This window comes from Carassius auratus, chromosome 27, assembly GCF_003368295.1.
Source record: "Carassius auratus strain Wakin chromosome 27, ASM336829v1, whole genome shotgun sequence".
Taxonomy (NCBI): Eukaryota; Metazoa; Chordata; class Actinopteri; order Cypriniformes; family Cyprinidae; genus Carassius; species Carassius auratus.
In genome coordinates, this window is record NC_039269.1 from 17,858,448 (window position 1) to 17,882,042 (window position 23,595).

Below are 23,595 nucleotides of genomic sequence, written 5' to 3' on the forward strand. Positions count from 1 at the left end.
CGCGAGATAACCACCCCAACCACTTCCTTTCAGAAGTTTGTTTGTGATTTTGCTCGGGTACTTGTCAGTAAATAACCGGTTTCATTTTCTAATCTTGATTGACGTGTTTTTACTCGTACACTTGATGAATGTTCAGAGTGCAGGTCCTTACACTCCAGGTTTGGCAGGGTTTCAAGTGAAACACATTTTCTGCCTTGAAACGGGTTCAATTTATTGGTTTTCTGATTAAGATCTGTGTCAGCTGATAAGCGCACAAAACAACAAAGTCTTAACAATAGCTGATCCTATGTTATCTCAAGAACCTTCTCAGATTAAATTGCCTTGCAACAGTGCCAACTGACTTTACTATGTTTATATGTTTACATATAAAGACACAAAATGCAAGATTCGACAGACATACAACAATAAATCATAAAACTACAGATGAGATCATCCATAAATATATTTGTTTTTCCCAGGAAGGATTTACCAAATTACAGTATTGGTTAAGTAACCTTTAACATACTGTTGTCTATACTGTTAAACTAGATTTCTTTTCACAAAGCAGTAGATTGACACTGGAAACTACACCAATTCAAATTAAAATGAGACAACATTAGAGATACATTCTAATGTATGCTTACAAATAAAGCAAGACCCAAAGCTTTTTAATTCAAAACATGTTAATATTGTTATACCCAAGTGTCATTATTAACTGCAGGTACACTGCAGTTACATAAAGCAATGAGATGCATATCTTCCGTTGCTAAATGGGCTTTGCAAACTTTTTCAATAAATTACCATATTTTATGAGACTTATAACATTAGAAATCCCCATGCTACCACAATTTTAAGGTTAACACCTTCGATATGTTTACTTTTCCAGACAGTTCATAAATTAGCCTGGATTAGCATTTCACAGAACGGCAGTAGGGCTTCATAACTTCTCTCCCCAAATTCAAAATGACAAAAGTGACCCTGGACCACAAAGCCATTCTAACGTAGCACGGATATATTTGTAGCAATAGCCAAAAACACATTGGATGGGTCAAAATTATTATTTCTTTTATGCCAGAAAAACATGAGATATTAAGAAAGGATTATGTTCCATTAAAAATTGTGTAAATATATTCAAATGTAACTTTTATTAGTGATATTCATTGCTAGGGCAATTTACTCAGTATTTTAGATTTGTTTTTGCACCCTCAGATTCCAGACTTTCAAATAGTTGTATCTGGGCCAAATATTGTCGTATCCTAACAAACCATACATCAATGGAAAGCTTATTTTATTCTTTTTCAAAGAATTGACCCTTATGACTGATTTCATGGTCCAGGGTCACAAATGTGAAACACTGCTTAATGCATTATATTCTTAACTCAGAATTAAAAAGATGTTAAATGGATATTTCACCTCAAAATTACAATTCTGTCCTCATGTACTAATTCTCAAGTAGTTCTATAGTTGAATGAGTGTGAGCCAAGAAAAAAAAAATATTTTGAAGAATGTTGATAACCAGGTTCGGCACCAGTCCACACAAACTATGGGGTGGGGGGCATTTGCATTCTTAGAGGGAGGCACAAGGACCAAAGTGGCTGGGCCAGGCCTCCTCATGGCACGCACACTGTTTGAAACCAAACAGTCAACGCTGGCTACTGGAGTTGACAGTAAAAAAAAAAAAAAAAAATACTATGGAAGTCAATGGCTACCATCAACTGGTTACCAACATTCTTCTGAATGTTTTCTTCAAACACCTTGAAGGTGTTTAAATCATGACAGAACTTTAATTTTTGGATGATCTATGACTTTAAACCCTGGGTTAAGTATCGTGTGAAAAGCCTAGAAGCTAATATCGCTCACATTGGGAAAATTATGTTTATTTAAATGTTTATTTAAGGGGAAACCACACAATATTGCACTGTGGGTGGGCATGCTTTGAATTCAAATGCTTTGGATGGTACACTGGTCAAATGATAACTCCCTCTCTCCCTCTGTGCGTGTCTTTACTCCTTCTTCTCTGCTTCATCCTCTGGGATGTAGACACTGATGGTAAACTCTGCCGCCTCAGTGCCATACTTGTTCTTCACCAGCAGGGCGTATTTGCCCGAGTCGATGGTTGCAACAGCAGCGATGGTGATGCTGGCAAACTTGCCGTGCTCAAACTTCAGCGTGTAGTGATCGTCAGGCAGCAGCGGTTTATCATTCTTCACCCAGCTGACCTCGGGAACTGGATCACCCCAGACGTTGCCGGTGAGGTTGAGAGACTTAAATGGATGAAGAGGGATAAAATGTCAGATCACATTATCAATATACTCTTTACGAAATATGAGGCACATATACGCTCGATTGTATTACCTTGCCCTCCTGAATGGTGACTACATCGGGCAGGCCGCCCACCACACGAGCACGGTCTACAGATACACAAACCATTTAATAAGCTGCAGCTTCAAGAAGTTTTAATATGCGATGAACCAAATCAATATCTGTTCTCTCTAAAGAAATGAGTCTGAAATGTTTGTTCAGGCATTTTAATTTCACCTTCTGAACACAGAATAATAATTCTGCAACTGAAACATTCAAATTGGATTTTTTTTTATGCCACGACAATGCGAATATGTACACACTGTCAGAGCACAATAATAACAGCAAAGACAATCACTTACTTCTCTCTGCTATGGCTGCCGCCCTGAGGAAGGAAAGACAGATAAACACTCTGTTATTTAGGTCTTTAAATAGTGACTCCAAAGGTGATACATGCTTCTCAAACTTTTCAATATCAGGAAATGCTTCACTGCAAGCCTACTGTGACGTGCTCATGGGTGGTCTATTTTAGGATTATTCTGACAAGGAGGTCTTGACCAGAGAAAAGTGGAAAATTAACAAATCATTGTCACATTAATAAGATATGACGTTTTTCATTAGTTTAAACTTACTTCAGCCTCTTGAATTCTTCAAATGCTTCCTCCCATACTATATAATGGAATGATGGGGGATAAATAATTAAAATAGAAAAATATAAAAGGTAATACCAGGTATTTATATGCAGTTATAAATATATATATATATATATATATTGTGGGTTGGAACACCTGAGATCTTACCTTGTCCGGACAGGTCAAGAACTCTCTTGAAGCTGCCTTTGCCATCGAAGATATCAATGGCATATTTGCCCTTATCTTTCTCGGTGGGCTCGTTAATTTTGAGCCACAGCTGTTCTCCGGTGACTCCACACTGCACTCTGTCTGAATGGGAGACCTTTGATTCTCTGGAACCAGTTAGAAACAAAGGGGCAACACACAAGGTCATTGGCCATGGTGATACAGTACAGTGAGCTTTGGATTGGAATAGTTTTGGGAAGAAATTCAGTTTGAAACAGTTTCAATGTGGCTAATGTGACACTGAAGTCACATTAAAACAGCCCACACACACACTGATAGATAGAGAAGGGCGCCAGGATGCCTACTTGTGAAGCCAGCCAACACGGAGATCTTCAATATAGTGCACAACGAATGAGTACAGAATGATTCCGTGTTCTGTGCTCATAACCTTGAGCTCGGTTGAAGAATTGGCTACAAGAACAGAGAAAGAACTGCATGAAAATCACATGACAGATTTGAGTGCATGAGAGCACATTGCTAATGGAGCATCATATTACTGTACATTCAATAACATTGAGTGGCGAAGGACTGACGGTATGACACTCACCAATAACTCTAAATACTTCATTCATCACTGCTTGATAACCTGAAAAAATAGATAATAAATCACATTCAAATAGCTTATGGATCGGAAAAAGTCAAAACAATTAAATATGCATTTACTGATAGTTGATAGTATTACTGATAGTAATACTGCAACAACTGATAGTTTTTTTTTTTTAAATCAGACAACTGATAGTTGTTAAAATCAGACAACTGATAGTTGTTTTTAAAATCAGAATTTAAATGACATAAAAATTCCAAGAATAAAAGTGATTTTTCAACATGAAGCCTAAATTTCATATTAAATATGTATGTGTGTGTTACAAATTTCTATAATTAACAATTAAATATAAGATAATAAGTCTTATAAAGAAGTTCTTTAAATAAGACTCCATATAGAGTGAAACAAGCAAAACACTTAAAGGAGTCATTTTTCCGGGTTTGTTTCTGTGCTGGGCTAATGAAATTCTGTTGTATGCCTTTGCTGAATTTCTTTGAATTGCAAATCAGTCAATTCCACAAGCTGTCATTCCAATTCAAATTCCAATTCAACATCATGTGAGATGCAAATTCCATCTCAAATGAAAATATGCCTATCCTGAAATTCAGAATTTTGATCAGGTCCCTTGGCAATGTGGCTCCTACCTGCATCTGTCAGATTCAGCAAAGTTTTGTCCTTTCCTCTTTCATCTTTCAGTTTAACCTCATATACTCCAGCATCTTTCTTTGAAATCTGTTGGGCAGTTGCGGGAACAGTGAGGCATAGACACTGGACACTACTTTTATCAATAGGAATCAGAAGTTAAAACATTTTTTGAACAACATTTAAATAAACGAAACAGGAAAGACCGAAAAGCCAAGCTTTTCTCCTGCGGAGGATGCTGCAGGCCAACAGACTACGAGAGGAAAAGACAGCACCATCACAAAAAACAACATTTCGACACTGATGGCAACTTATAAATCAAAGCTCCAGACTTTTGGCTTGCTTGGATTTTCTTCGGTTGCGGGTTTCTGTTTCTGTTGTGCCTTTTCGCTCTTAATAACAAGCTGTGAATCAAACAAACATTGCAGTTAATGCCAGCGCCCCCTACTGGAGTGGCAAGAGAGTTTGCCCCTTTTCTGCAGCATGCGTTAAATCCACCCCTCTCTTAGTCCAACTGGACTGGCACCTTATTGGTAGTAGAATTCAGACAAACTTAGATGGCTTTCAATATTTATAACCCATTAATATTACAAAATGGAGGTCAGATTGCACATAATATGATAGTTTGCATTACTTCACAAAGCTGCCATCCAAATCTGACTGAATTCTGGAAATGGGTTCCTTTAAAAACCAAGGTTCACACACAGAAGAACCATAATTATAATGGATAAAATCCAACACAGGTGCATATGCAATTACACATTCCTTCAAGGGCTGTTTTACTTCAATAATGTATTTTTAATGTATAATGCTGTATCCTTCATTATATTAAACTATTGCCAAAAATTTTTAAACGTTGCACTACATAAAAAGTAGCCTAAAACAAGCTTAATCCTAGGTAGCTTTTCTACCCAACACAGGTGATGTTTGGAGGAAGAGTGAGTTATTAAATGTGGAAAAAAGATTACGAAGATCATTTTTCATTGAAATATATGGATGAATCATGCACAATAAGACCAGAAGAATGTATTAAGAAAGTAAATTTTCATTTCATGCTGATTTTAAATATGGTTACTTTTCAGGGAGGCTTTTGAGATATAATAATAAAAAAATAAAAATAAATAACATCTCCTTAGTACTGAAGAATATGTTTCTTTTAGTATTTATGCAAATATCGCATCATTTATGAGTCCGTGTGTCAGAGAGGAGAGTGGCTTTTTGCATAGCAAAGCCTGTAGCATATGTAAAATACTGCATTCAGCAAAAATGCATTCATTATAATAATCATACAGATGATGGAATCCCAGCTCGAACACAGCCTCATCACTGCCCAACCAAGTCTGACCTTGCCAATGTCAAAGATCAACACTTCATCAGATTTTTTGATCTTCTTAGCATCCTCATCATCCTCTTCAATCTCAATTCCATCCTTAAACCAGGCAATCTCAGTGGCAGGTTTGATGTTTCCAACCTAATGCAGAAAGAAAGATGGAAAAAGGGATTTTAACAAGTAACTTTTCAACCAGAGGCATTGACAGATGGTTTCATGTTCCCATCTTTGATTCCTAGAGCCTTACTTTGCATTTCAGATGCACATCACATTCTGGAGTGACCTCGAAACTGAGATACTCCACAAAGTGAGGACCTGTGTGTGGGAGAATATTTTTAGACAATCAGTAACTAAAGTGTGATTTAGCACAAACAATACAGTGTAAAGACAGCTTACCTTGCCTTCTGACCCACTCTGCTCTCTCAAACTCAGATTTCTTTTGAAGCTCAGCAAACTCTGCAAAACAACATTATTAAAAATAGAAGGAAGTGATTAAAAAGCAAGCTGAATACAGCTTATTTTAAGTTTTGAATTATGTTTAGAGTCCATTCATAAGCATTCCCCAGAGCTAGATCACAAAACACATTTCTTGTCACCCCATGTCTAGTTCATTTGGATTTGGAGATATAAACGGTACTCTTCTGCCCTCTAAAGGACATTCTGATAGAAAACTCTGTTAGGCTGCTTTACTAGTGGGATGCACTAATGGTTCACTGGTTTGAGTAATGGGTTGAACATGAATATATATGGTGGGCTCCAAATCTCGGATTTAAAATCTAATTTAAAATTAATTTAATAGCAAACAAAAGTTATGATGTAAAAGAAATGAGATATACGTTAAAACTCTGTCTCTGTTTCTATGTCACTAATAATTCACTCAAATTCTTATGCTTTTAATAGTAATAATAATAATTAACTCAAAATGATATGAGTGAAAAATGACAGAGTGACAGAACAATTATGAAAATAAGAATTAGAACCATTTTAACTAATGGTTTCAGACTTATGGACACCTCTGAATTTGAAATATATATATATATATATATATATATATATATATATATATATATATATATATATATATATATATATATGTGTGTGTGTGTGTGTGTGTGTGTGTGTGTGTGTGTGTGTGTGTGTGTGTGTGTTTGTGTGTCTGTTTGTGTGTGTGTGTGTGTGTGTATATATATATCATTATAGCTGTGTGTATCATTAAGCTGTAGGAATACTAAAGTGACAAAGAAAATAAACAAATTAAGATATGAGCTCACCTTCTCCAATAAGCACTAAGCTGGTGCGACCAGTTGCTTTGCCATCAACAAGGTTGAATGTGAAGGTTCCTTCATCAGTAACCTCCAGTAAGTCCATGAACATCTCAATAATGCCGGTGTTTTTGTTGAAGTTCATCGTGTACTTCTGAGTTTGACCAAAAAAACCATCATAATGTATGCTGTCCAAGTTTACATGATAATTAATCTAAGTTTGTGAAGTCCACTGGAGCTAAAATGTTCTGATATGACTTACCTTTCCTTCATGGACGATATTGTCATTGAACACATACTCCACTTGGCAGTTAGAAGTGAACTTGCCAACTTCGGCCCAGAAACGCACACGGCCCTTCTCCTGCAGCTCAATGGCCATTTCACTTTTGAAGGGAATAACTGCAGAAAATTGCTCACAATTAACATATAACAACCTACTGACTGGTAAATGCATATTAAAGTTTGCACATTTACTATACTATATAAAAGTCTAGATAAACCGCTTACTGGGGAACTGGTGGTCATGGCTGATGTCCAACAAGCGCTTAAGTCCTACAAAATGTAAACAACATTGCATGTAATCAACTAAGCTTTCGAGATGTAAACTATTATTGACATGATTTATTGGTTGTGTGGAATCATTTGTTTGTTGTTTATGGAAAAGGAATCAGCAGCTGCTGTACCCTCAGTTGACATTAAGAAGAAGTGATCTTCATGTTTTCCCTTCTTAAGCATGAGCGTCACTCAAAGAAATGTAATGGGATGGAATATCACCACAGATTAAAGGAAAGTGACTCACCTTCTTCAGTGAGCGTGTAGCTGGCAGAGACACCATCAGTGTTAGTCACAAAACAAGAGTAAGTGCCCAAGTCTTCCAACGATGGGTCATTAAAGATAGCTCTGGACCTAAATAAAGGGAAATTAATGGATCTGTCAACAGTAATACATACAAATCACTTGCAGACCTAGGTATTTCTTTACATATAGGTTATTGGGTATTCAAACATAAAAACAGTCAATCTCAGCAAAACATGAAAGTTAATGAAACTCTTCATAACTGTATTATTTCAGAAGTCAACTTACCTGCCCCCAGCAGTCTGAATGGTGAGACGAGAAGTGTCAGTGAAGGCCTCGTAGTTTTTAGACCACACAAACTGAGAGTTCTCTTTAAGATCGGAGCACTCAAAGATCAGCGAGATCACACCATCGTCGTCCACATCCACCACAATCTCATTGGTTCCTGAGGAGAACCCAACAGTTGTAAGCAAATTAGAAGTGCAGGGGGAGAGTGACAGATGTTTTCCTCTACCACACAGCTCTCTATACATGTCCTAGAATAAAATCTCACCAGGGCGAGTCTCAGCCAAAATTGCATCAGTTGCCTTTGAGGGTCCACCAACACCTGCCAGATTCTTAGCATGGACGCGCAGCATGTAGGAAACACCCTCTTGGAGACCAGTTACCTTAATCAAACAAAGAAAACTAACACGCTGACATTTTGTTCATTCTCTTTTTTGAATAACAACTAAATTTTTCAACACAAACAAATAAAGAAACATTAAAAACATCATTAAAAACAGAAGCCAGTTCTAGGAAATTGGTTTGCAATTAAGCCATGGGAACAGTTCGGTCTACTTTCAAAAAACAGAACTTGAAACATACTGTGAAAAATAAATGACTAAACAAATTTATTACCTTCATGTAAGTATTTTTTGTGGATCTCTCTTGGACACATCTCCATTTGCCATTCTCTTCCTTATAGTCCACATAATATCCAGTCACAGCACTGCGGCCATTGAATGTGGGTGGTTCCCACAGAAGTACCATAGAGTCTTTACGCACCTCCTGGACACGGAGGCCATGAGGAGGGCCTGAATTTGTAAAAAAAGTAAAAATGCACACAGAGAAATACCTGTGATGCATCACCGTAGGTAAAAATGGACAAATAAACCTGTGATTATTGCTGACTAAATTGAATCCAAGTCCCTTGAGTGGCAAATCAGCACCTTAAATAGTCAATAGGCAGTATAGCCTCTTTCAATCTTAGGAATTTTAACAGATTTTATTTATTTTTTAAATGAGAAAAAAAAAACAAGCATTAAAATAAGCACAAATAAAGAAATAAATCAATGTGATAAATTAATTAAAAAAAATTCAAGATAAAGTTTTTTTTTTCAGTTATGCCAAACTCTAATAAATAAATATATATATATATATATATATATATATATGTATCCTTATTCCTTTTTTGTTTCTTAATCCTAATTTATTAAATAATAAACGGCTGGAAAAGTTATCAGTCTTTCAATTCTGCTGTGGATTAAAAGTGGCCTTATAGTCAAAAAAAAGTTAGCAGCCACTGTTATAGAGTAAACAATCTCAAAAAGGCAATTTACACTCATGTAGCTCATATATCATATTGAGCACTATGATTTCTTCTCCTTGATCATTTTCCTGAGTGGTCTTTCTACTCCCTATTATAATCTCTCCTATATACGGATTGAAACAAGGATGTAAGTCTCTAAAAATCTCATTGCCTGACATAAATGCTGACTGGTTTACCTGGAACAGCCACAGTCCATTCCTTGCACTCCAAGGGGACAGTGGGTATGGAGGATTCACTGATACCAGCCCGATTGACTGCACGCACCTGGAACTGGTAGAATACATTTTCCTTCAGGTCTGTCACCTAAGTCAATGAGACAGGAATAGGGACAATAGTTATTCAGATCAGTATTCAGCACCAGGCGCATTGTGAATGTGATCAGAATTCTTAACTTTATGAAAGCTTTTCATTTTGTTAAACTAAATAAATCCAGCACTGTGATATTATGACCTACTTTATAAGATGTGCCAGTGATTGCCTGGAGGTTAATTTCATGCCATTTGCTTGTGACTCCATCTTTCACTGTTCTGTAGTCCAGGTAGTAACCTCTGATGTCTGCTCCACCAGTCTTAGCAGGAGCTTGCCAGCCCAGCACCATGTAGTCACGGACCCTCTCCTGCAGGGTCACACCGGTGGGAGGGCTTGGGACGGCTGCAGAAAGACAAGACTTAGTTTAGCCCAACAAAACATTCAAACATGGGCTGTTTTACATGTTACCCAAACGGTATGGTAAACGGTGAAGGAGCACAAGATCTGTTGTGTATCTTCATAGTGGGACATCAGCATATCAAAGTCTGATGACCTGAAATGTAGATGTTATTTGTTTGTAATAATAAATAATAATAACAACAACTTAATAATAATAAAATACACATTTTAGAATATTTTCATGCTGTTCAGACTCTGCATACAAACAGTCATTAAGCATGCAGCACTTGTTATATAACAAATCCTGTTATATATATATATATATATATATATATATATATATATATATATATATATATATATATATATATATATATATATATATATATATATATATATATATATATGATGTCTAGGTAAAATTTAACCACAGATATAGCAGAAAATAGAAATTGGAAATAGAAATAGAAAATCAAGATTTTTTTTTTACAAATACGAAAATATTATTTGTTATTGAATATATGTAATTTTTTTGCTTTTTCATAATTGAATACAGTATATATTTTATATATAAATACATATATATATACACACACACACACACATATATAAAATAATGCTACATAATACACACACACATACATATACATATATATATTAGTGGTGGGCCGTTATTGGCGTTAACGTGAGACTCTTATCGGGCGATAAAAAAAAATATCGCCTTTAATCTATTCTAAAAGTTGGGTTGGGAGCTGGGTCTATGCGAGCTATGATAACATTCACCTTGATATTTTAGCGCGAATGTATACCTAGCCGAATCTGTAGGGGGCGAGAATGAGTCTTTTAACCTTCGTATATGCCTACTGTGAAATTACCACATCAAACGTGACGTGCTAACATGGATGCAGCTGTAGATGCCGCCGAATTTGCTTCAGGGAATTTAATATTTTTTTCCTAAAGAAGCTTCCCAATGGAAACCTCTACTAGAGGCACTCCTGTTTTTCACACATACTCCATCTGCAGTGCGAATGTAGTCCGTGTGCATTTCGTATGTGGTGCTGAAGCAGCCCAGACTCATGCTCATTGTGCATTCACACAGGACACATTTGCAGTCCACTACTCGGTACGTAAATGATCGCCGCAACCGCGTGAAAACTGGAATCCGTTAACATGGGTACGTAAAAAAATAAGAAACGCATATGCACTGCAGACGGATTATGTGTGAAACACGCGTAAGGTTGTTTGCACCTTGTGAAATGTGGAATTAGTTTACAGCTTTCTCAAGCAGTTTGTGATGCATTTTGGAAACAGGAGATGAGCCCCTGGTCTAATACACCACCTGTCTTGAGAAACCCGTTCTCAAAGACTTAGCGTTAATTTTAGTCATTATTTTATTTAGGTAGCACACATATTCTGAATGCCTTTGGCAGAATTCAAATGAGCCATTTTAATCTAGATTAATTCCAAGATTACAGTGAGATTAACCTAGATTAAAAAAAAATTATATATGCCCACCACTAATATATATATTATATGATATATACATATACACACACACACACTGTATATATATATATATATTTATTTCTCGATCTATTATTTCTAGGTATGTGTTTGAATAATATGAAATTTGTAGCTGTATTCTATAAACTACTGATAACATTTGTTCAAATTTCAAATAAAAATCCCTTTTGTCCTTTAGAGCAGAAAATTACAATTATGTAACATTGTGACCAAGATTCATCCACCTGTCAATGACGCATAATGATACACAATGATACACAGCATAATGATGCTTTGTCACAGTCTGAACAGGTCTATACTCACTGTGCTCAGGATGAAGGATGACCTTTGCTCAGCTTGTTCTACCACCCTTCCGGCTCATGCATAGGTTTGCATTACACACCCTGCAGTTATTCAGCAAACACACACACACACAGCACAGACACACCTGCGTGACAACACAGAGGCACACGGTCTGATTTTCAGTCAACGTGCTTGTAGCTGTCTGGAATAGTTAACGAGATACCCCTATTGTCTCTTTCACATGGCTGCTTTGTTAATCTTAGTACCTGGATGTTTGTGTCACGCAAGATACACTCAGGTAATGACTGTGTGTTTCTAAGGGAATTAAAGGAGTTCTGATAGCAGGGCAGGGCATGCAGAGGCAGGAATCGCTTTAAAAAAGTGTTCATGCAGCATGCAGGCTTTGTATTTTTAGCTTGGTGGTATGCAAAGTTTATATAGCACAGCCATTATATACAGTATAATAGTGACTATTCCAATGGCACTGAAAGCTAAGTGAGATGGTAATGAACATATAGAGGAATACGGAGGACGGTTTTGTACTAGTCAAGGACAGTATGGTTCTAAGTGCTGGCATACATTAGGGAAAGAATGAATCAAGGATATGAAATGTTTTTTAATGGTTTCGTTACCTAAGCTACAATAGACAACATGAAATCTACACACTGGATCCCTTACACACATGGTTCAAATTAAAGGGAAAGTTCACAAAAAAAAAAAAACAACACTTCTCTCATCATTTGCTCACCCTCAAGTTGTACCAAACCTGTATGAGTTTCTGTCTTCTGCGGAACACAAACGTTACTTTGAAGAATGTTGGCAACCCAACAATTCAAATGAAATGAATAAAAGTACTATGGAAGTCAATGGCTACAGTCAATTGTTTGTTCACCAACATTCTTCAAAATATCTTCTTTTTAAACTAATACAGGTCTGGAACAAGTAGACAGTGAGTAAATGTTGACAGAATTTTCATTTTTGGGTGAACTACCCTTTTCATTTGAACAAAAGCTACAATTCAGAAAAATATTTCATTGTGCCTCTCAGATAAAAAAGAGAATATAATGACTACTGTATTTTTCGGACCATAAGTCGCACCTGAATATAAGTCGCATCAGTCCAAGAATACGTCATATAAAAAAACATATATAAGTCGCACTGGACTATAAGTCGCATTCATTAAGAACCAAGAACCAAGAGAAAACATTACCGTCTACAGCCGCCAGAGGGCGCTCTATGCTGCCAGAGATGCTAGAGCGCCCTCTCGCGGCTGTAGACGGTAATGTTTTCTCTTGGTTCATTTCTCTCGGTTCATGTCAAACTAATTTTGATAAATAAGTTTCACCTGACTAGAAGTCGCAGGACCAGGCAAACTATGAAAAAAAGTGCGACTTATAGTCCGGAAAATACGGGTAATTTAACTTTTTTTATGCATGTAAATTACCGGCCACGCTACTTGTTTGTTATACCTGTTCAGTCTCTATATGTGTTCCTTGCCATGAAAAAATTTCAAGACTTCTGCTGTAGTCAATACTCACCAATGCTTGCTTGTACAATGCAGGCCTCAGATTCGGCACTGCTTCCACTGTATCCTGCAGCGTTCACAGCCTTCACCCTAAACACGCATTTGTCCATAGTGTTCAGCCCATGGCACACAAACCTGCACACCAGAACACAAGTTATGCTTGCTATAAATATCTATAGAAACTGCTTTATTGTAATTCATTAGAAAAATATCTGTAGTTTTAATAACAATGCACATTTATAGCAGTTTTCTGTCTCAGGTCACCTGATTGACATACCTAGTGCCTTTGACTGGCTTGTTGTTGCAGGGAACCCAAACGCCACTGCCACTGACGCTGACCTCGATGTAATAGCCCACCAGATTCTTAACCTCCTTAGATGCCCCCCAGCACACAACTACAGACGTGTCAGTGTTTCTGATGGGAATAACAGGCCCTGGGACAGAGGGCAGGTCTAAAACATATAAAAAAATAAAAGACAAAGAATGGGGTTCATAGATTTCCAGTCAAGCTATTCTCACTCACATTTACAAGATCATGCCTATCATGAAAAACTTTTTTGTAATTATGAAACAAAACCGTTCTCTAGACATACACTAGCACTCAAAAGTCTGGGGTCAGTAAGATTTACATTTTTTAAAGTTGCTCTATTTTTTACTTAGCCTTCAGTGTCACATGGTCCTTCAGAAATCATTCTAATATGCTGATTTGGTGCTCAAATAACATTCATTATTATTATCAATGTTAAATACAGTTGTGCTCCTTCATATTTTTGTGGAAAAGATGATACATTTTTTTCAGGATACTTTGAATAGAAAGTTTGGGAGTAATAGAAAAATATTTTGTAACGTGATAAATGTCTCTACTGACACTTTTGATCATTTTAATGTGACCGTGCTGGAATGAAAGCATTAATAATACATTACTGACCCCAACTTTTGAAGGGTACTTTTCTGAACTGATACTGCTGGTCTCATCCCAAATTCATGCCATGTAGGATTAGAACCCCTTTGAGGCACTTGTCACAGCAGTCTTGAAACATTCGCTCTATCGTGCAATTCAGAACATGTGTCACAAACTCATTTTCTTTTTTGTGTCAAGTGCTAATACTCACCCAGTCTGTCTCCCACAGTAGTCGCCCCAGTTTCTTCCGACGGCTCTCCAACTCCAGCAGAGTTGCAGCTACGGACACGGAAGCTGTAGGATTTGCCCTCAGCAAGGTCGAACAGGGCAAAGCGAGGGGACTTCACTGGCATCCCGGTGTTCACCCTCTGCCATGTATCTGTACCCACCAAGCACTGGGAACACATTTGATAGTTCAAGACTCATTTTAAAGTAAAAATTAAATACTTTATATTGCACATTCTGCCTCACCTTCTCCACATAATACATGACACCCTCATGTCCTCTCTGGAGGGGTGGCTTCCAGCTCAGTACCACGTAACTCTTAGTCGCCTCAGTGACAGCCAGGTCAGTAGATGGACCAGGAACCACCCCCACTGAAAGAGACAGTGATCTCCACACATTATTTCCCCACTCTTTTTACATTTCCATTGTCTTTGCTGTCATTTGTCACTTAACTTCAAGTCAATCTTTAGTTAATGATTGAATAAAACTGTCAAATGCAAGAAAATCTATATATGAATATCCATTTTTATAATGTCCATTGTAATGCTGCAATGCCTAGATTTACTTGAGGAATTTTCTGTAATTTATTTCATTTAATTAATTCCTACCACTGTTCAAAAGTTTGAGGTCAGTAAGTAGAAAAAAATAATAATTATATATATATATATATATATATATTTTTTACTTTTATTCAAGGATTAAATTGGTCAAAAGTGAAGTCATGTAAAGATATTAAAAGTGTTACAAAAGATTTCCATTTAAAATAAATAATATTAATTGTTCTTTGAACAAATAATCCTGTTTTTAAGAATTCTGAAGAAAATGTAGTTTTGACAGAAATATTAAACCTTACAACTGTGATAACAACAAGAAATGTTTCTTGAGCACCAAATCAGCATATTATAATTATTTTATGACACTGAACACTGGATTAATGATGCTGAAAATTCAGCTTTGTCATCACAGGAATTAATTGCATTTTAAAATATATTCACAAATGGAAAACAGTTATTTAAAAAATATTAATTATAATTAAAAAATTTACTGTTTTAATGTATTAATGCAGCCTTGTAGAGCATAAGAGACTTCTTCTAAAAACGTAATTAATAAACAAAAATATCTTACAAATCTTTGAACAAAACTTTTGAACAGTAGTGTAGACAAAATTATGAAAAACTATTATCAAGTTAGTGTATTATTTTACCTGTGGGGTCTTCCTCAGTGAATTTGATCATTCCAGTCCATGGAGCCGACGGACCAGCTGTGAAAAAATACAAAACACATACTTATTCTTAAAATACTAGAACTTGCCTATTCTATTCTACTTCTATTAAAAAATTAAAAAAAATCCTAGCTTTGTGTACTGTGCTAGACTAACTGTGACTTGTCATGGCACTTGTATACTGTTCTCTGTCTCGTTGATCTGATTGCTTCTATTGTTCTCATTTGTAAGTCGCTTTGTTTAAAAGCGTCTGCTAAATGATTAAAATCTGCAAAACTGATTGGCCTTGTTCTTCAGTTTGAATTCTTTGTTCTTTAGTCTTTATTCATATATCCTTCACCTCTAAGGCGGGCACGGTCCGATGGATCCATGGCAACTACAGGGTCAGATGCCCGGGACGGGCGGCTCACACCAGAGTGGTTGAGGGCTCGGACCCTAAAGGTGTAGGAGCGGCCCTCATTAAGCCCAGTGACAGGAAAACGGGCATACTTCACTGGAGTGTCATTACACTGGGTCCAATGATGAGTGCCCACCTCCAACCTGTACAGAAATATGTAAACGATAAGCACTGATGCGAGCTCTATGGTCTCATTGCTGATGGCATATAACTCACCTGTCAATGAAGTAGCCAATGATGGAACTGCTGCCCTCCACTGCTGGCTGCTTCCAGGTAACAACCACATAGTCTTTATTAGCATCATGACAACGCACATCAAGAGGAGCAACAGGAACCCCCTCCTCCTCCACATCAGCATCTGATACACACAAATCAGCTTGATTTGCGCCCTGCTGTCACATCTAATTATGGCAAAGTAAGATACACGACAACGTCTCCGCTCTGGGAACGCAGCTAGCTAATTTCAGCTCTCTTAACATAGAAAGTGTTTTAACGATCTCATCATGTAAGCCTCAAGGGTTTATAAGATGATGTCAAAAATAAATACTTTCTAAAACCATTTATTTTGTACCATTCACGAGCCTACAACAAGCCAAAAATCTAATAAAATGAATCAAACTTGATTTCAATAAACTTCAATCCAGAAGAACTGTGGCAACGTCTCCAAGAATGTTTCAAGAAACCCCCATGCAAAGCTACAGCACTGTTAAAAGTTTCTGGCACTTGTGTATAAAAGCTGTAAAATTAGGATGCTGTCAAAAATAATGTCATAAATAGATTTTATTTATCAATTAACTTCTATTAACACCATCCTTTGCGTTTAAAGCAGTTTTTGCACTGTATAAATAAATAAAACTCTGAAATATTAACATCTTATTAAAATGTAGACAATGAAATTGTAGACTTTTGGGGTCAGTACAATTTGTAATGTTTGAAAAAAAAGTCGCTTATGCTAATTTATTGCATTTATTTGACGAAAAATACAATAAAACAATAATATTATGAAATATTATTAAATACAATTATATATTACTTCCTTTTTTATATATTCCTGTGATAGCAAAGCTGAATTTTCAGCAGTCACTACTTCAGTCTTTAGTGTCACATGATCCTTCAGAAATCATTCTAATAATGCTGATTTGATTTCATATTTTTATCTTAATATTCTTTTCGTGGAAACCAGGATACTTTTTTCATATATAAAGCACAAAAACAGCAATTATTTGAAATAGAAATCTTTTTTTCAATTGTCTTTAATGTCACTTTTGATCAATCTGATGCAACCTTGCTGAATAAATGTATTAATTTATTTAAAAAAAAAGTTACTGACCCCAAACTTTTAAATGGTAGTGTAACTTGTACTTCACGCTTGCTGCCTTTAGTGCCGTCAACCAAAGATAGAAGCAGCATTCCCAGAGAGAAACCTAATACATGTGGTAACTCTTAAAGATACAGCACACACAGCTTGTGCAAGGACAATATAACATTTCCCCTTGAATTATGAGTACTCAGCAGAAGCATTCAGACAGGTCTCACCTCTGACAAACACATAGGCAGAGTGGGTGTCGAAGCCTGACTTGGTGTTGACACGCAGAGTGTAGAGACCCTCATCTTCTTTGTTCAGATGCACAAGAGTCAAAGTGGCTCGCTCACCACTCCAGTGCATTTGCACCCACTTAGAAGGTGACAAGGCGACACCTAATAAAAAAAGGGATCATTATAGACTGTAAACTGTGCTTTAATTAATAGCTCCTGCATATATAGAGCACATAGGAGGACAATGGTTAGGAGATGGGGACTTCTAATTGCAAGTAACATTTTAAAATGCACTTAGCATTCATACATACCATTTCTGTACCACACTATCTCTGGCTGGTAGCGTTTCACAGTGGGGTAGACAATGACTGTACAGCCCAAACTCATGGTCTCTCCCTCACGGCCAAAAGAAACGTCAAACTTGTCAATGATGGTAGTGTTGAAGGTCACACCATATTCAGGGCTGAAACCATCTGAGCAAATATGAATAGAAACAGCTTAAAGGTCAAATTATTTATATTATACACATTCAAATGATTATAAATGAGGTGTAGAATCTAAAGACCAAAACATTTCATTTGTACTTATATAAACAGTTTATAGGAGTACAGATTTTATCATAAAAGAGAATTATATGGTATAGAAAACTTACGGGGCCTTTCAGTCACTTCTTCACCTTCTTTGAATCCTTCAGAGCGAAAATGCACTTTAGTTTAGCACTTTAAGTGAAAAATGTATAATGAAACTACATAACTGCATGGTGGAATGCCAACAGAACCAACGGCTTCTCTTGAAATATTCTGGTTGACCTTGGTGTATGTGATTGATACAGCAAACAACATTAAATAATAAAGACCCAGTCAAGACATTCGTAGCATTAGCCTGTGCAGAGGCAGTGGAAAGATGCTCTAGAATAACACAAGGCAAACTGAAGTGCTGTAAGAGCCTTAAAATAGAACGTCAAGAGGACAGCAGCTGAAAACCAGAGCAGAGTGACTTACACTCAAGCATAAGCACAGGGTCTACATTCAGAAGAATACGAGTACAACTTGTGCCTGTGCTGCAGATGACTTCATTAACTAAAAATATATAGTATTCAGGTTAATAAAATATGTTCAATCCAATCTTCATGATTTGCTTTTTATTTTTGAAGGCCAGATCTGAGCCATCATCAATACACAGTTTGATTTGGAGCACATTTAAAACATTATTCAAAAATCCATTGAAATAAGTGAAGTACTCACTTTTAATAATGACAGGGGCAAACGCAGAACTTTCTCCCTTCACGTTAAGTGCAGAGATTCGGTACTCAGCAGTGTCGCTAAAACTACAACTGCAACCAGCAAGAATTATTTAAATATCATTTCAATATAATATATAATTGAGAATCAAAAATAACAGTTATGCCATTAATGTTGATCTTTTTCATGCATCTGATATTACTATGAAATGAAATCATCCCATGCATTAAGTGCAATATAATAAAGAATCACTTGCGCAAAAATGATTGAACAAATAAAAATGTTCTTTACTTCTTGATTTCCAGAGAATGCATGTTGTATTGGCTTTCTGTGACGTATTTCTCAGGGTGAGACTTAGCATCAATCAAAACATTGTTTTTGTACCTGAAAAGTTAGGGAAACAGAATAGAGTTAATGCGTTTAATGGTTATTTCTATCCAGTTCTGCTGGAATTGAAGTGTTTCTGACCAGGCCACGCGGGGTTTGGGCCATCCAGCCACCGTGCAGTGCAGGGTCACACTCTTCCCCTCCCACACAGTCTGGCCACGTGGTTTCACGATGAACTCTGGGGGGTGAGTCAAACTGTCCGGATTCATCTTCTTTTGGAATTCTTCTTTCTCATGCATCTTGTGTAAAAAAAACAACATAAATTAGGACCCCAAGATAAAACAATCATTCAAATACGGACACTGCTGGAATAGTTAGTCTGACTAACTTCTACAGTAAGCCTGTAGAAAATTAAAAAGTCTTTTAACAGTTAAAAAGGCACAATGTTTTATATAAGCATCTTTGTTAAACATTTTAGGTCAAACCTTCCTGCTGAGAGCCAGGCGTTCAGCAGACTCTCTCAAACTGGTCTCTCTGGACTTCTTCACAGTTCTCATCTTGAAGTCGGTCTCCCTGGAGAACAGGTTCCTCATGACGACATACCCCACACCCTCCTCCTTCACCTCCTCCTGAGTCTCCATCAGATCCTGGGTAGCCAAATGACTAAAGGAAAAGATTAAGTGAATGAGCAGCCTGACCCAATATTGACTAATACTGTTTGACATATGAGATCCATGTTAGCCTAGACGTACAGTTTTACAAAAAAGAAAATTATTCAAACCATGCAGTCACCTGCTTCTGAAGACTGGCACAATGTATCCTATGACCTCTTCTTCTTTGTCCACAGCCAGGTACGAGCGCTTTTCTTTCTTAGAGAGAGTGCTCAGTTTCTTCTCCTTCTTTGAGATCTTGTGTCTAAATGACAGTGAACATCAACCACACCAACAAACACAAAGCTGGATTAGACAAAATGCATCAAAGATTTTGTACATGGCTGAAAATACTATTCCATCATAAAATGTCAGTTGCATTTATATATATATTTTCCTTAAATCCTAATGCTAATGGAACAAAAGGTTCTATATTTCAGTGGGGTTAATGGAATAGGATGGGACGGAGTCACCTGAAAGTCAGTCTTGGTGTGTTAGTGGAAAGTAATATTAGCAGAGGCATCCACTATATTAAGCATTTATTAAAAAATAAATGAAAAAGCCTCAAATAAGCAGCACTTTAGAAAAAGCAATTAAATCAATATCCACTACTCCAGGATATTATTACTGTGTGCGCGCACATCATCCTTGTTACAATGTTCCTCATTAGCACACCAAAAAATATTCAACTATTACATATTTTTTTCTTTTAATGCACATTTTGCTAATTGCGATCATGAAAGATCATGACCAGCTGGAAACAAACATTACTTGAAATGCCAGAGATAAACCATTTAGTATGCATATGATCCTGACAGTCACTCACAACTGCCACCGGCATTATGGGCTTTGGAATGATTTATAGATAAAACATAGAGCTCTGTCTGCTGTTTGAGAGGCTGATCCTTTTATCTCTGACACTGTTACAAAATATTTTAGGATTACAGCAGCTTCCAAGCCATCTGTGGATTGTTTCATAAGAAATACAATAATAAAATTTGTAAATTTTGCAATTTGTTCTCTCGAACAACTATAGGCTTTATAATAATTAAGGCCAGAAATATTTAAATACTTTCAGAACTATTCAAAATTGCTGTCAGGAACCTATTTTACAACTGTAAAATTTTAAATGGACCATTTAAGTGTTTGGTTTGCTATATTGAAAGCATGCATGTGGCAATTTCTGCATAAATAACAACTATCTGAAACACTAATAAACTGTCCTGACTGGCAAATAATTTGAATAATTCTGATTCTTCTGGGAGCTCAAATACTGTTCTACCTTAAAGGGATAGTTCCCCCTAAAATTAAAATTCTGAAATAAATTCCTCACCCTCATGTTGTTCCAGACCCACAAGACCTTCATTCATCTTCAGAACACAAAATTAAAACATTTTAGTGGAAATCCAAGAGCTTTCTTACATCGTTAAAGTAGTTAATATGTAATCGTTGGTTCAACCAGAATTTAATGACGCTACGAGCATATTTTTTGTGTGCAAAAATTCAACAATTTTTTTTATTTTCCATGTCCGCCTTGAACACGCAGTCGTGGTAGTATCACAACGCATGCGTGTGGGGCTGCTGACACAGACAGCATTCTAAAGTGTTCTGACTATTTTAACAATGTCCTTACTTTGTGGGCCTTGAAAGTGTGGGCCTTGAAAGTTTAAGTTGAGTTGCTGTATAGACAGAGTCAAAAAGCTCCCGGATTTCATCAAAAATTAATCTGGTGTTCCAAAGATGAACTAAGGTCTTAGTACAACATGAAGGTGAGTTATAATGATAGAATTTTCATTTTTGGGTGAACTAACCCTTTAAACAAATAGCTTAAAATAAAAAAAATGGTTTCATCGTTTTGCATTATCGTTACAAACCTGTATAACTTACTTTCTTCTGTGGAACACAAAAGAAGACATTTTAAAGATGGTTGGGAACCAAACTCAAAATGTCTTCTTTTATGCCCCCCCCCAAAAAAAAAGGCTTGTAACGAAACAAGGTTGAGTAAATGACAGAATTATCATTTTTGCATGAATTATCCCATTAAGCCACCTCAAGCAGCAAAGTTATATACAGTTCATGTACAGTTACAGCCCAGCTCAACTGCTCTGATTTCAAGTTTCAGTGACCATAAATAATCTCTCAGACCATTAATAACTTTGGCTCACTCCCACAGAGGCTCAAATTCTTCCAGCCACAGGGTCGTGGCATCATGGAATCCTCAACAGCACATATGTTCCTCTATAACAAAAGATTCTGAGCTATACATTTATAAATATAGTTCCAATGACTATGAGCATCAAGAAAGCAAGACAGCCACAGCACACTCAGCTGGATTATTATTTTTTTTTTTCAAGTATTTGTTTCCATGCATGTTCTCCATGAGGATAAAAAAAAAAAAGGAAAAGTTATAAGTTTTGAAACCAAATCGACTAGCCAAGAGATAAATCACATTATTACAAACTATTTATAGTGTAAACAAAGTGAGCTGATAGTGTAGGTAAAATCTATCTCTGCATGTAATTTCCAACACAAGAACGACAGATTTTTAGAGGTATTTTGCTGGTTTGTTTCAAAGCAAAAAAACATCATAAGGTTATAATGAAAGGGTTATGATGTAGGCACTTCATATGATGCACACATTTTCAAGTAAGCAGCATGGAATGTGTTATAAAAGCACTGGTAGCTAAAAAGCAGTGCTTGTGAGGGAGTTGCTGTACAGGGGCCATTCTTCAGGGCAGCATGAGCACAGGGAGAATGTCCCCTATGTCCTCTTACCCATGGCTGCTGCTGCTGCTGCTCACATATGCAGCATAAGACTGGCGGTTAACAGATGATAGGGAGCCTTGGTGGTAGCTGCTCTCATAGCGTGTCTCAAGGTCCCGTTGCTGCTGTTCCTTTTGTAGTTTTAAGGATTTTGACATCCTGAGGTGCTTTTTAGATTGGCCCAAGGACCCTTTCGCTCTCTGCTTGCAGTCTCAAGTACAATTCCCAATGAATGTTAATTCAAATGCACAAAAAAAAAAAAAACACCTGACTCCAAACACAATTTTACTCATGAATCACTGTCAGACAAAAAAAGCCTTAGAGGGTATAGCAGCTTGTCACTGGGGCAGTAACCTTAAAGGGAGATCTTTGTACCTTAGTGTAGTAATACCCTTAAGGTACTACTCTGCATCTTTAGTGGTAAAAAGGTATATTGATGTTCCTTTAAGGGTACTGTCCCAACCAAAAGATGTACACCTAAATAGCTTAACCTAATAACCTAAAAAGTTTTTTTTTTTTCTGAGATTGTTAAATCCACTATTATTTTTCAGAAACACTGTATGGGCCAACACACATAAGCTATCCAAGACATTTGTCTATGTATCTTTGTTTACAGTTCCAAAAATAGCAGCAGACACATTCTTGTTCAAATTAAAATCGACTTAATATCAAAAAAGCAAAAATAAAAAAAGTCCTACAAAAACGTTCCTAGTATTTCAAGTATAATGTCAGACACCATACAATCATATGACCAACTATTTTTGTATGTTGTGGTGATAACTAATTCATACATTTAGATTAAGTTGTTACAGACGATTGGATGACTTTAACACATTAGCCTACTTCCTATATTTGGGCCAGGCCTATGGACAATTAGAAAACCAAATTCACTTACCAAGTCAAAGTTGCTTTTGCAAAAAGAAGAAGGGGCAAACTCCAAAAAACGAGAAGCCAGTGAAAATCCAGGCACAGCGGCGGGTATGGGGCAGCCGACAGGACGGGACTTCACTGAACAAAAATAATGCTGCCACTCTGCAGATTGTAGCGTCAAGC

At 36.6% G+C, this 23,595-nt stretch overlaps 1 protein-coding gene across 2 annotated transcripts; it reads right to left on the minus strand.

Annotated features, from left to right (window-relative positions):
- Positions 1-424: 424 nt before the first annotated feature.
- LOC113045728 (M-protein, striated muscle-like) lies at positions 425-23,595 on the minus strand. 2 transcript variants are annotated; one of them, XM_026206330.1, is made up of 38 exons: positions 23,438-23,595; positions 22,555-22,753; positions 19,922-20,044; positions 19,615-19,792; positions 19,271-19,428; positions 19,094-19,186; positions 18,806-18,894; positions 18,214-18,249; positions 17,873-18,034; positions 17,562-17,723; positions 16,242-16,383; positions 15,969-16,168; positions 15,611-15,667; positions 14,653-14,777; positions 14,393-14,576; positions 13,558-13,732; positions 13,294-13,415; positions 9,756-9,952; positions 9,478-9,604; positions 8,611-8,786; positions 8,264-8,378; positions 7,999-8,155; positions 7,715-7,821; positions 7,423-7,467; positions 7,178-7,314; positions 6,925-7,069; positions 6,050-6,109; positions 5,901-5,968; positions 5,669-5,794; positions 4,656-4,727; positions 4,326-4,413; positions 3,685-3,723; positions 3,443-3,548; positions 3,081-3,244; positions 2,913-2,949; positions 2,643-2,665; positions 2,335-2,390; positions 425-2,243 (listed from the first exon to the last, which is right to left on the minus strand). In XM_026206330.1, the coding sequence occupies exons 2-38, from the start codon at positions 22,698-22,700 to the stop codon at positions 1,983-1,985; spliced, it is 4,458 nt and encodes a 1,485-aa protein (XP_026062115.1). In that variant the 5' UTR covers positions 22,701-22,753; positions 23,438-23,595; the 3' UTR covers positions 425-1,982. The 2 variants fall into 2 exon arrangements, with proteins under 2 accessions (XP_026062115.1, XP_026062116.1); XM_026206331.1 differs by lacking the exon at positions 4,656-4,727 and having other exon boundaries at positions 23,438-23,594.

Excerpts from the sequence above, each read along its gene's own strand:
- LOC113045728 (XM_026206330.1), bottom strand. The coding sequence starts at position 22,700 with ATGTCAAAATCCTTAAAACTACAAAAGGAACAGCAGCAACGGGACCTT. Across the intron at positions 18,895-19,093 it reads CATTCTCTGGAAATCAAGAA|TTGTAGTTTTAGCGACACTG; the intron begins GTAAAGAACATT and ends TGCTGGTTGCAG. Across the intron at positions 18,250-18,805 it reads TGCCCCTGTCATTATTAAAA|GATTCAAAGAAGGTGAAGAA; the intron begins GTGAGTACTTCA and ends TTCGCTCTGAAG.